The sequence below is a fragment of the Plectropomus leopardus genome, chromosome 6, assembly GCF_008729295.1.
Source record: "Plectropomus leopardus isolate mb chromosome 6, YSFRI_Pleo_2.0, whole genome shotgun sequence".
Lineage (NCBI taxonomy): Eukaryota > Metazoa > Chordata > Actinopteri > Perciformes > Serranidae > Plectropomus > Plectropomus leopardus.
In genome coordinates, this window is record NC_056468.1 from 2,003,276 (window position 1) to 2,016,564 (window position 13,289).

Here is a 13,289-nt window from a genome sequence, read left to right on the forward strand (position 1 = left end):
TCCACATCTACCTCCAGCCCTCCTCCCCTGATAACATAACACTACTTCCTCTCTCACACACTCACTTCAACCTTTTCTCCACACACACTCTCCCTGTCCTTATACTTTCTGCCCATTCAGGATGTCTTTCTCTTCTTGTCTTTTCTTACCCCACCCACCCCTCAGTGCACTTCCCTGGTCTTTAATTAATCAAAATGTTCTAGCCCCTGGGTGACCCCTGGAGAGCTGCTAGTTAATTTAGATTTACTGCCAGTGTCCAGCTGAGTGCAGATAACACGACAGTAGGAGTTCTTCTTTATGTAGGTAGGAGGACGATGCAGGGCTAGCCCATTTTCTTCTTCTTCAAAAAAAAAGTTACCTCATTGGGCTGCCTGTAAACACGTCTGATTTATTAGACATATTTTTCGATTAGACTGTTTACATGTACATTATTATGGATATACACTGATAATCAGAGTCAAAGTAGTTAAATCTTTTTAAGAGTTGCCCACTATAGGACTGTTTGTTAATTATTCTGTTTCAGCACTACAGAGCAGATTATGAGACAAATGGCTGAGAGGTGCCCCCCAGAAAGCCTCAACAAAGTAGCCACCATGGTATGTTTTACCTAGATATACAAAAAAATGGCAGCAGATGTAGCATATTAAGACTTAAAAAATCTTCTTTGCAGTCATACCCTAAACCCATCAAGAAGTAAGCAATTTTGAATTTACTATGCAATTCTAATGTAATTTTTTGCCTTTCACATGGGGCATTCTTCAAAATGATAGTTCTGGATTTTTGAAGTGGGGCTGTATAAGATACTTATGCATCTACAGTTGGGAAGAGCGGAAAAGTGTTGCTGGAGAGAGGAATGTCTGGAGTACTTTGCTTAGCCCCGGATGAGATGGATGGATGGATGGATGGATGGATGGTAGATGGATGGATGGATGGATGGATGGTAGATGGATGGATGGATGGATGGTCAGTATATTGCATACAGTAGATGGTGGTTGGCATGCTCTCTGCTTGCAGAAACAAACAGGACTACTGCTACAGAAGCTCCGCGTTACTTTGTTTTAGATTGGAGTTTAAAAAAACAACATACTAGTTCATATGGTAACGTACAAATCAGTGCCGCACGAAGAATGTCAAGTTACGTAATTAATGTAAAATTTAGTTACGCTGGTTACGCTGAGGGATTGTCCCTTCTGGGTGGGGAGTGAGTTGCTGCCCCAAGCAAAGGAGTTCAAGTATCTCGGGGTCTTTTTCATGAGTGAGGGTAGAATGGAGCATGAACGAACTCCTAGGGGTCCCTCAGGAGGAGCTGGAATGTGTTGCTGGGGAGAGGGACGTCTGGGGTGCTCTGCTCCACCCGTTCCCCCTGCGACCCCACCCCAGATAAGCGGAAGAAAATGGATGGATTGATGGATGGATGGATGGATGTTGAGGGAGGTCAAGTTATGGAGGTTAGGTTTTGGAAAAGAAATATGGTGACCACATTCCTTAAAATGGTTCAAAGTTCACGCATTTCTGAACACGTCTCCATTGGAAAAATCTGCAACCCATCAGTCACCCCGGCCATCCTCCTCACAAGACTGCCAGGGACCACTTCCTTGTTTACTCCTGGCAGTGCATTGGTCATGTGATCACAGCCTTCCAAAATACATGGGTTATGCACAAATTACTGGCTCATGATTAGATGGCATATGTACAAATGAGTGCATTGCTTTTCATAGGAAAACGGACAAACAGTTTATGCAAGCAGCTTGAATAATGACATCAGTCTTCCGCGCTTCACCTGCAAAATTAGTATTCATTAATCTATTACTCATCATATATTACTTTATTTATTTATTTATTTATTTTTACATGCTTCCATGGTGAATGGAGAATCCAAAAAAGGTGAACATTATTCATGAATTGAAACCCTGGGGACCAGAATTAGAATCAGAAAAGGTTTTATTGCCAGTTATGTGTTAAAAAACAAGGAATTTGCTTTGGTTTTATGGCGCATACATTAAGCATACCAAGAATTTCTTAAGAGCAACACAAATAAGCAAAATAAAGATTAGAAAACTACAGTCACAATATGACAAATCTACATTTAAAAGTAGTATGGCATAAATATATACAATATAGCTGTTTCAGGATAAACTGTACAGTTTAGTGCAGTATGTGCAAAATGTGCAAATACCAACAAAAGCAAGACTATATCAGATTACAGATTACAAACTCTCACAAACTGTGCAACATAAGCCAAGTCTCGTTTATCTAGTCAACAAAGTGGTCTGAGTGGCCTAAACTAAATCAGGCCTTAATCCTAGAGGTGGCAGATCAGAAAACAAATCATTTTTGTAAAGGTCATATGTGTTGTGCCAGATCTGTTTTATAATTTGGTTTTGAAGACTGGAAGCCAAATAGACTTTTAGTGCACCTTTAATTCAGATTACAAGAGGGGTTTTTATTTGCAGGAATTGCAGCTAAATGCACTAGTGTTCTCAACAAAAATGCTTATCAGCCTCTGAAACCAAAAGAGTATACAACAATTCCTGTAACTTTCTAAAAGCAACAATCTTACTGGGAACATAAGCTGAGTCTGAACTGCAACACTATCTTCCAGCAGAGACTATCTGAAAATGAGCACATCTACAGATAAACTATTTCTTTTCAAGAATAACCTGATCTGAAGAGGGGCGGACTCTTACTGCAGTTTTAAGGGATCACATTTTCATAGTTACCCCACTGCTTCAGAACATCAGCAGACATACAGGCCGTCAACAAAATGCAGTCTTAGAAAAAACATTCTCCAAATGGCATGTCTTGTATAGACAGCTACATTGAAGAGATCCAATTTGGATTCAGTTCAGGGAAGAGTTGAGTGCCGCACCCTGCTGAATTCAACTGAAGCTCGTGCCAAAAGGGAGTAGAAAACCACACACACTGAGAGCACCAAGAGATATTTTGCAATTCTCTTTTCGTTGCCAAAGAGAAAAGCAGAGGTTGACTGACAGAGTGGAGTACTAAATGGACTTGATGAAGCTATTGTCAATAAAAGCTGTAAAAATGCAATTGGAATTTATTCTTTTCCATTTTCAACCTTTCACATGCCTGCTGTGCTTCTCTCCTCTCCACAGGGCCTGTACATCTTCTTAGTCTATGCTGTTTACAACAGTGAGGTAAGGAGGCATTCAGTCCATTGTCAGTACTGCTGCCTGTCAGCTCTGCAGCAGAATATCAGAATGTATCTTTGTATGGTATGTGAGGCTGCCAGCTTTTTGGACAAACCAGTGGGTGTAAACGCTGCTTCTCATTTAGGTGAGGAATGCCATAAAGAGGATCAAAGAAAAGAGAAAGGCCTTATCTTTCACGGTGAGTGAGCAAAGAGCACAGTGCCGTGATCAGGTCCATCAGTGCAGGACAGAAAATAAATTCCCTCTTTACAAATGTTGATTTTAGAGGACCTCTGACTTTTGCATGGGCAGCTATTTTGTTTCGTAGTGTAGTAGTCTATAGTGCACATGTTCTACTTTATTAAAAAAAATTATCACTTTGCAGCACTTCTGATTGGGTTATGATGTATTTTTAGAACTGTTCCCAGCCAACCAGCTTCCTACCATCCCAGAGGGCCCCAGTTACCTCTTGGGGCCGCAGTCCACCCACACCCTCCAGCCCTGAGACCAGTGAGACCTCTGGACCCCCCAGCTCCATCTCCACGTCACTGGTCATCAAGAACGGTAGGCTGCTAACCTGGAGCTGATTTGTGTGTGTGTGTGTGTGTGTGTGTGTGTGTGTGTGTGTGTGTGTGTGTGTGGGTGGGTGTGTGTGTGTGTGAGAGAGAGAGAGAGAGAGAGAGAGAGAGACTTGGCGACATGTTCTCATTTCAAGTTATCACCACTTTGTCAGTGCACTTCCACGTCTACATACTACATTCTAGATATCGCTCTGCATCTGCTGCAGAAATTCTGGGATGCTACTATCGACGCCGGAATGTTAACACAAGTACATATTGGGTTACACCACAAAAGCATGTGGTTATCTTAAGTCAACAAAAGCACATGGTAACCAACGCCTGGACGTCACCAAAAGCACATTCTTGGGATTAGACAAAAAGACAGAGATGGTTAAGTTTTGGCAAAAAGGGCAATGTGGAGAAAAACATCACATTCAGACAGGAAGTAAACACCAAATTCCCACATGAAAGTCCTTGGTTTGTTTGATTCATCCTGTCCTGTAGGGACCTTCATCCTACTAAATTGCTACAGGTAGCATTTCAACCTGACGCCATCCAGCAGTAAATCATGTGAACGCCGTCCACATATACTGCCTCGGCAGGTGCCCTGCCAGCCGTTCAGTGGCATATCATAACACCAGTAACAGTTATTTTTAGTTACATTTTAGCTGATACCATCCAGTGGCATATTATATAGCCTCGAAAGGTGGTTTACAGAATTGGCTTACACTGAAATTAATTACTGCAAAAACCGATGGGGGGAGTGTTGAAAGGATTGTGGGACACACTCAAATTGTGTTTGTTATTATTACCAAAGGACCATTCTGAGATTTTCTGCAGGTGAAACTGAGGAAGCAGCACTACTGAATACTGTGTAACTGTTTAGAAGCGCCAAAGGAACATCTGTAGCAGGAAACTGTCTAAATGTTAACATTTAGGAAAAGCAGGTGCACAATCTGCAGGTCTGTTTAATCATACACACATAGATATTACTGCTGGGTGGCACCAACATCTGTAAATCAGCAAATCCAACATTATCAGAAATGGAAAATGATATTATATAGGCTTTGTGACTTAACAACAAGGAGGCAGAGGTTTAGAGGCTGCAGGGGTTAAATAATCCCCTTTTACACAACTAAATTTCCAGCCTTTTTTCCGCCCAGTCATTCTTTCTAAAAGGTATGATTGAGAAATTGTGGGATGCAGTTGTCTTGCCATAAAACTGGCAGTGGAGGCAATGACAGTGCTGGCAGGATGGGACCATGGACGGGACAGGTGTGACATTTTTGTCAAAGTCTAAAGTGTGCCACCCACTGTCGAAAAATTTTAAAAGCATTTAGCAGCTAATTCAAAAAAGAAAAACAGCTGCCAAAAATGTCTGCTATTTGGGAATACAATGAAGTCCAATAACTCCTTAACCTTTGAGCAAAGGATGAGATCAGCTGCAATATAACAGGGACCCAAGTGATTATATTTGTCACGTTATGCCATTTTTATGCAATGCTGGTATGCTGACTTAAATCACAACTAGAGTGGAATGAAGCCACTATTGTTTGGTAAAATGAAAAGGTGCAACAAAGAAGGGACTTAGTGGAGGCCTTATGGTGTGATCTTTTTGTAAAAAGGCAACAGCATTTTTTTGTTCTACTGCTATATTATGGGACGCACTTACCAATTTTATCATAGTTTGAGTTATATTTTAGATGACCTTACCTACGTACCTTTCCAACATTTACTTTCAATGTCTTTTAATGAGGCAAAATAAAGCCAGTACAGTATGATTTGGCTGTAGCAGCCAGTTATACTCATTAGCAGGGTGTTAAATTATTCAAAAGGAGTTCAAAAGGTTAAAAGAAATCTCCTACACGTATTTTTCAGAAATATGTTTCATGGCCATTTAGTTTACTTCCCTCCATTGTTTAGTTTGCACCCTCATGCTGGAATTCATTGTGTCCATTTTTTGTTATTAACTCATTGAGTGCCAGCCCTATTATATAATGGAAAGTGGCTTGTGCCAGCTTTTCTGGCCATTTTGAGTCATCTTTCAAGACCCACAGAATATTTTGTACAAAGACTCTGAAAATACCGAATAGCTCAAATGAAAGAAGAAACTCTCTTTTTCATCATGAAAAAACGTTTGTTTGCACCTTGTTCCATTCTTGATTTATCTGAAGTTGAATAGAGGCTAGTTTCATAAAAAAAACAACACTTTTTTTCTAGAAAGCTGAGAAAAATGCATTTTTGTGAAAGATAGTCCATCAAGCAAGACAGTGATTTGAATGTTATAATTTTGCCTTCAGTGACATAAAAGACATCTCTCCATGAGAGTTTTTTTTTCCAGCGTCCGCTGGCGAAACTGGCTACTTGACCCTCTCCGTTTTTTGGGGGGCATTTTATGCCAATATTGAACTGATGTAGCTTCGTTGCTGTAGTTTCGATTCACCTCCACACAGATCACACTGCTCTCTGATCCCGGCTACTCCACTTCATGCTTTGATATACCGTCTTTTGTACTACCACTACGAATCCCAGCAGCCCCAAAATTACACACAGGGAGAGTGAGAGCGCCCCCTTGTGCCAGCCGCAGAAAACACACTATGACGTATATATATGTCAAGGGCACTCAAGCGTTGGCTTTTGAATGACGTATATATACGTCAGTGGTACTCAGTGAGTTAATTGACGTGCATTTATAGTGACTATCTAGTCTTTGAACCACTCAATTATGCCTTAATGTCACATTCACACACACATTCATATACTGATGGCAGAGGCAACCATACAAAGTACCATCTGTTATGCAATAAAAATGGATGGAGCAGCCATTGGCAGCAATTTTCCCAAACTTGTCCAAAGATACTTCAATATGTGGAGAGGAGGAATTGGGTATTGAACTACTGATCTTTTGTTTGATAGCTGAATCGCTCATTTTACCCTTATATTACACAGAAATGGTAGCCTGTTATAGCTCTCTAGCCACCCAATCCGTGACATTTCTGTTTGTGCTTGCTCTTCATGATGATTGAAGAGATTGTTTTCTAACTATATGTAGTCATGTAAAGAATCCCATGATTTTATAGGTGATTTTTGACTGTTGCTTTCATTGGTAGCCACTAAGATGAGCTCCTGAACTGTTGAGGGCACCCTTTCAACACAGACTGCATCATGAAAGCAGCACGTCATCCAAACACTGCGTTCATGGCTAACATGTCCACATCCCACATTTCCACATTTGAGTGCACCATATTTGGTGGAAAATATTCCACATTGAAACAACACAAAACTAGAAATAAAATGGTATCACTTCATTATATCCTTTTAAAGATTTGTGCAAAATTTTGTCATAAACTGTATGAATTCTTGATTTAAAGCCAAAAACATGTTTTTGTCAGGTTACAGTAACCTTAACCTTTGACCTCCAAATCCAAGTTCAAGTTCACTTTTGAGTCCAAGTGGACATTAGTGCCAAATTTGAGTAACCTCCCTCTCAAGGCCTTCTTGAGATATTTTGTTCACCAACATGTTCTCAGTCTGAACCCGTCACATGGTACGTCGATAGCACTAACAGAGCGGTGCTATTTGATGAGTTTGGTATGAAAATGGGTTAGTTCACAAGTATGAGATAGATGCAAAGTCACAGTGATCTTGACCTTTTGACCACCAAACTCTAAGCAGTTCATTGTTTAGACCAACTGGACATGAATTTGAAGAAATTTTGTATGTGTATTTGACTTATCATGTTCACGAGAATGAGATGGATGCAAGGGTACATTGACATTGACCTTGAACCACCCAAAACGTAAATAGTTCATTGCTGAGTCCAAATGAACCTTTGTGCCTAATTTGAGGACAGTCCCTTAAAGTGTCCGTGAGGTATCCTGTTGAAGAGAATGAGACACATAAAAGCTCACATTGACCTTGACATTTCACCACTGAAATCTTATCAGTATACGGTGAGGCAAAAAGAATATTTCTGCCAATTTAGAAGAGACTCTCTCATGGTGTTCATAAGATACTGTCCATCTATTTGACTACTGACAAACAGATGGACAGATGGACTAGCTGATGCCCCCAGCCACCGTAATGGCTGGTGCGTAGGCATTAAGATTACATGTCCACGTCCGTGACATGTAGTAGTTAGAATGACCTGCAAAGAAATGCAACCTTGTCAGTAATCAGTTATTAAAGTCAGTGCCCTGTCAATCTCAATTATGCACATTTGAGGACAGGAGAAGCAATTTATTGGAATGAAGCTAAACTCTGATACAAAAACTTGCCTGTGTTGCCCTAAACGATTACAACCTGCTGCATTACTGTTCACCTTTGAACTCTCAGTTACTTCTGTTCAGATGTTCTGCACATGTCAGGAAGGTTAATTATCCTTACCCTTTCAAATAATAACTGAACTATTTGGTCAGCTTGGATTGTATGCATTTATTTCCATTACCTGATGCCTCGAACATACCCACGTGACACTAACAGTGTGCTAGTTTTTGTTATCCTTAGAGCCATATGAATAGAATTCAGAATGAAATTACAAAAGGTTGTCTCAGGAGTGCAGTGGAGGAAGGATCAGGCGGTGATCAAAAACATTTATATTATAGATCACAGAGGGTCAAAGACGATGTCATTTCATCTTTTTTTCAATGGCTTTTTTACCGACATGTCCACCTCTGCTGTGGATGAGACTCTGCACCTTCACTCCATTTGTGGCTTAAATAAATTAAAAATGAGAGACGGTCAAGGCCAAGGTGATCTTTGTTATGCCTAAGGGGCATGACCAAGGGCCCAAGAATAATGCAATCTTCACAAAAATCAGCACACAAACAATCCAGATGGGAAAAAAAAGTGGACCAATAACAGTGGTGACCAGTGGGTCCAATAAATGTTAGTTATGTACCAATTACTGGCTCATCATTAAGTGGGATATATACAATTTGTTGTGCTTTACTTTTTATTGGAAAACATACAAACAATGCATGAGAACTTCCTAAATGAGTGTTACGTAGAGCAGACCACCGTCAAAAAAAAGTCGCAAAAAGGCACTGTATGTCATGAAGAAGATATGAAAAAAAAAATCAGAAAGAAAGTCAGTGTGTTTGCTTTTCCTGCGTGGCCTTTGATCATATGCTGGCTCCCTAAAATGGTGCTCAGTCGGCAAAACTTGACCAAAGATTTTTGTTTTGAAATACTCTAAAATGTTCAGTTTAGCTGAAGTTTATAAAAATGTCTCCTAAAGTGAATTCCCCCTGCGATTTGGGTCGCAGAGGGTTTCAGTTGAAAATGGTCCCCAACTCCCCAAACCCCGCCCCAATGTAATTAGGTTATTACGGCCCTGGATCAGGATAGATATCAGACTGCAGATGATCCTGTGTCTTTGAATTTCATATCTTGATTTATCTCATTAACAACAATTCTTCCTGTAGGCAAATGGCATTTTTGTTACTAAAAAAAATAATACTGACAATTCTCATAATATTCTTTTGTCATTCATATTGTTTGTGTTTCTGTGTGTGGTTTATAAAGATGCCTATTTACTGTTCTTTGTTTTGCTTGTGCGGTATCTCTTTGTCTTACATATTCTGACCTTGCATAAACAAATGTGTGGAAAGACAAATGCAAACTTTAAAATACAAATAAGTGTGTTTTTCTCTTTCAGAGAGCTTCAGAAAGGAAAGCTTTGTGAATTTCTCTTTAAAGACAGCATCAGGAAACCAAGTAAGTAACGTGTCCATTATCACTACACTGCCGTCATGTCATAGTCATTAAATATGTCTTAGTATTATTTTTGTGTTTTAGGTGGTCCAGCTGACCGGGTTCAAGCCATCAGGTACAACTCTAACATCACTTGATAGTTTGTATTAGACCAACAATAGATGCATGAAAACAAAAATACTCACATATGAAATGAGGAGATAAGGAAGCTGCCATAATAATTAAAGACAGGAAACAGGAGGGGATGGAAGTGGATGGCAGGTAAAGTGCCTGTTCCTGCAGAGAGCAGTGTTAGTAGCATGGAATGCAGTTAGTGCACTTTGAATTGCAAAAACAAAGTTTATGAACAGAGTGTCGCATAAAGCAAAGACAGTTACACAGAACGTTAATAGAGTGGAGAGATAGAATGACAGTTCCATGGTTGTTTTGGTGGTGACTGAATCAGCAGGGACAAAAGACGTGCTCCTTTATCTGCCCTTTCTCACTCCGGACTCGTCAAATAGCATCACTCTGTCAGTGCTTTTGGCTTACGAGTGTGACACCAAAAGCCACCTTCCACGTCAAACCAGAAGGCGGCTGAAAAACATCAGATGAGAACATGCACAGTAAGAACCGGTTATGTTGGTATTACACGCCTGAGGATGGCTGGATGGCACCAGGCCCGTCAACATGCAACAACCGTTGGCGGCATCACTTGAGAACACAACAGGACGGAACCAGTCGTTTGCACTTGAAACTCTACCGGACAGTGTCTAACGCTGCCGCTAACCAAGTAATTTAAGGAGCATGAGTGCACTTACAAGGTGGGCAGGTGGCTGGTGAGGTGGATGGGTCCCACAAACAACTGACTTTTGTGCTGGAGTCCGGAGTTTGCTCCCCATGTGGATTTGTGGGTTTTTTTCTACACCTTGCCATGTGCCTCTTTTGTCTAAATCTAATTATTCGTGTTGCTTAATCCTAACCATTATGACCTTCAGCCCTGTTTAAAACATAAGGACCATGTTGTTTCATCCCACCATGTTCATTTGTTGAAATCATGCAGCATAAACAGCTGACGCAGAAAGATACCTAAAAAATCACAAGTAGAAACAGATGGTCACTGACTGAGTGGCATCATGTGACAAGTTGGGATGAGAGCGTGTTGTTGTTACATATCTCTCTCTCTCTTTGTGGTGCTTCTGAGCTGACTCTGGTGCAATTCGTTGTGTAGAAGCAAAACAGACCAACTACGGGACTTTGTAATTTAGTATCAATTCAAAAGCAAAACTACAACATCCATCCGCAGATTGTCAGCAAGCAATTGTAGAAGTAAAGATGTAAAGATTGTTATTGAAGGTGCTGATTTTGGTAAATCCATAACCCTGGTCCTGGGTCATATGGTGGGTGTTGCATACTGTAGCAGGTGTCCGACCCTGTGGCATAGGCAGGAAGCTGCACTGATTTCTCACTGCTGCTGCAAAATAGAGCTTTGATGGTGTGAGGGGCCGAGCTGGCAGGTCATGAGGAGGAATCGATGCACTGATTTGCAGGTAAACTATGATGAGTTGATTACAGTACAAAGACAAGATATTCAATGTTCAAACTGATACGCTTTATTGTTTTTTGTAACATATACACTTTTTCTGAGTTGGATGCCTGCAACATGTTCCAAAAAGTTTGGGACAGGAGCAACAAAAGACTCTAAAGAGAAAAACAGAAACATTATCCAATGGAAAAATTATCCCAAAAAAGGAAAAAAAATAAACACACAAAGAAATGAAAATAAGTGCTTAAAAGTTATAATAATTATGTAAAATCATTTTAAACATATAATTGTGATTGTTGGTCTTCAGCCAGCATTTTCTTTTTTCCCTTGGATTTTTAAAAAATAATAATTTTCTAAATCTGTCAAAAAAAATTGCTCATGGTTCAAAGGTTCAAATATGTGTAAAAAGCATCTAAGAGCAGCACAAGAAAAATTATGTTGCTCCAGATTTCAAAGGGTTAAATCAGCTCTGTGGCAGCAGGTGTGGTCATCAAAGACGGTAAATGAATCAATTTTAAAATTTATTCCCACTTCCTGAAGTGAGTTTGGTCAATGCCATCACCCATACATTTCTGAAAATGACAATTTGTTTGTTGCATGCCGCATATGTTTTAAATTCCAACAACCACCTGGCCTCTGTGTCGTCATGGTTTCTCGTGTTAGGAGCACATTGAGCTCTACCTGCATTCTCTTTGTCTGGCTGTGAATTAAACTGCATATGGAGATTTTTAAAGCAGCCTTGAGAACAAAGCTATTTCATATATTTGAATTTTATTCACATTGAAATTCCTCATTTGTGTCAACTGAATGAACCCAAATATATGCTAGTTTATGTTAATATCTTTATTATTAGCACAAGTGTTCTGTGCTTGAGTGTCATTGGTGGTCTAAGTGTGGTTTTTAGAGTAGTTATTTGGTATTAATTTTCACTGAACTGATTTTTTTCTGGTATGAAAATCACTGTTAAGGTACCAGTAGCATGCCGTGAGGTCACTAACAGGGTAGGCATTGTGTTACAAAAGTCAGAATATAACTAATAAAATGTTGTTGTGTTTTTGGGGGGGGTTTTTTCACTGTATGCATGAATGTGCACAGGCATGCACACATGATAGGATTCACATATTGTGCAAGAGTGGCGTACAAACTAGTTCTGAGATGACACTATGAAGCAAAAGTCGTATTATGTTCAGTATTAGAATGCAATCATATCCTCAATTATGGCAAAGTGACCAAAAGGTTTCTGTCTTGTGTTAAGTTTGCAGCAACAAAACACAGGTCAATTCGATATGAAGCCAAACCAAAATGTACACTGACTCTGTAGATCTGAATCTTTTAGAAAGCATCCATCCGTCGATCTTTCAGGTGACAGCTACATCAGCTACAAAAACGTCAGCATTTTAAAACTCCTCCAACTGATGTCAAAAAGCTCCTTTTGCATGTGCATGAAATGCCACTGGTAAGAATGCGATCAGACAGAACCATTGGCAGCATTTTTATACACCAGCTGGACAGCACCTGTCGCATCCGCACAAATTGGGCAGGATGGTGTCAGGTTGAAATGCTGTCAGTAATAAGGTAATAGGAGGAGCACCAAGGCGCCTATGCCTATTGGGTGGGTGGGAAGGGGCAGTGGATGGGTCCCACAAACCTGGTGTTCGCTTCCCATCTGAATGTGACATTTTCTTCTGTATCTCACTATGTGCCTTGTTTGAGCAAGCTAAGTAGCTTGTGAACTAAATAGATGGAGGGCTATTACAACTTGCTATCAGGACACAGGACGATGTATGACAAACCCACACTTCCACATCATCAGAATTTCAACAATTTAACATGCAACATCCATATAACCTCCGTTCATCTGTCCTCCTGAGTGCTTGGTTTGTTTACGTGGTACTGGGTGTGTCAGCTGTGTCACACGAATATCTGGAGCATCTATAAGTATATATTTTGCTATCATATAATTCACTCTTTAATACACACTACATGTAGAATAGTGAGTGAGTGAGCGAGTGAAGAATTTCAGTGTAATTCAATTCAGTTCAATTCCATTTTACTATTGGTCCCACAATGGCAATTTGTGTTGCAGCATGTGTAAAAACATAATAAAAACACATAAAGCACAAACAATATGACATAGAAACATGCAACAGTTGACATTAATCTGTACACAGGGTGACCTGCACCTGTGCACATTAATAAGCGTCCACAGCTTTTGTCTGTTTCCCTCCTTTTTACGATCACACCTGTCTTGTATCAGTCTCATTTGTCCTCCATGTCAGTCTTCCCTGCACACCTGTTGTGTTTTAGTCTTGTTTGCTCCATCCTTGTGTTTCTGTC

At 40.1% G+C, this 13,289-nt stretch overlaps 1 protein-coding gene across 1 annotated transcript in view; it reads left to right on the forward strand.

The window, feature by feature from the left end:
• Nucleotides 1-13,289, forward strand: part of adgrd2 (adhesion G protein-coupled receptor D2) — a 51,599-nt gene that overhangs the window by 36,929 nt on the left and 1,381 nt on the right. Inside the window, exons 20-24 of the mRNA XM_042488886.1 lie at nt 3,117-3,158; nt 3,298-3,351; nt 3,569-3,716; nt 9,372-9,430; nt 9,512-9,542. Of these exons, the coding sequence (XP_042344820.1) occupies nt 3,117-3,158; nt 3,298-3,351; nt 3,569-3,716; nt 9,372-9,430; nt 9,512-9,542 (334 nt within the window). The remainder of the gene's footprint in view (nt 1-3,116; nt 3,159-3,297; nt 3,352-3,568; nt 3,717-9,371; nt 9,431-9,511; nt 9,543-13,289) is intronic.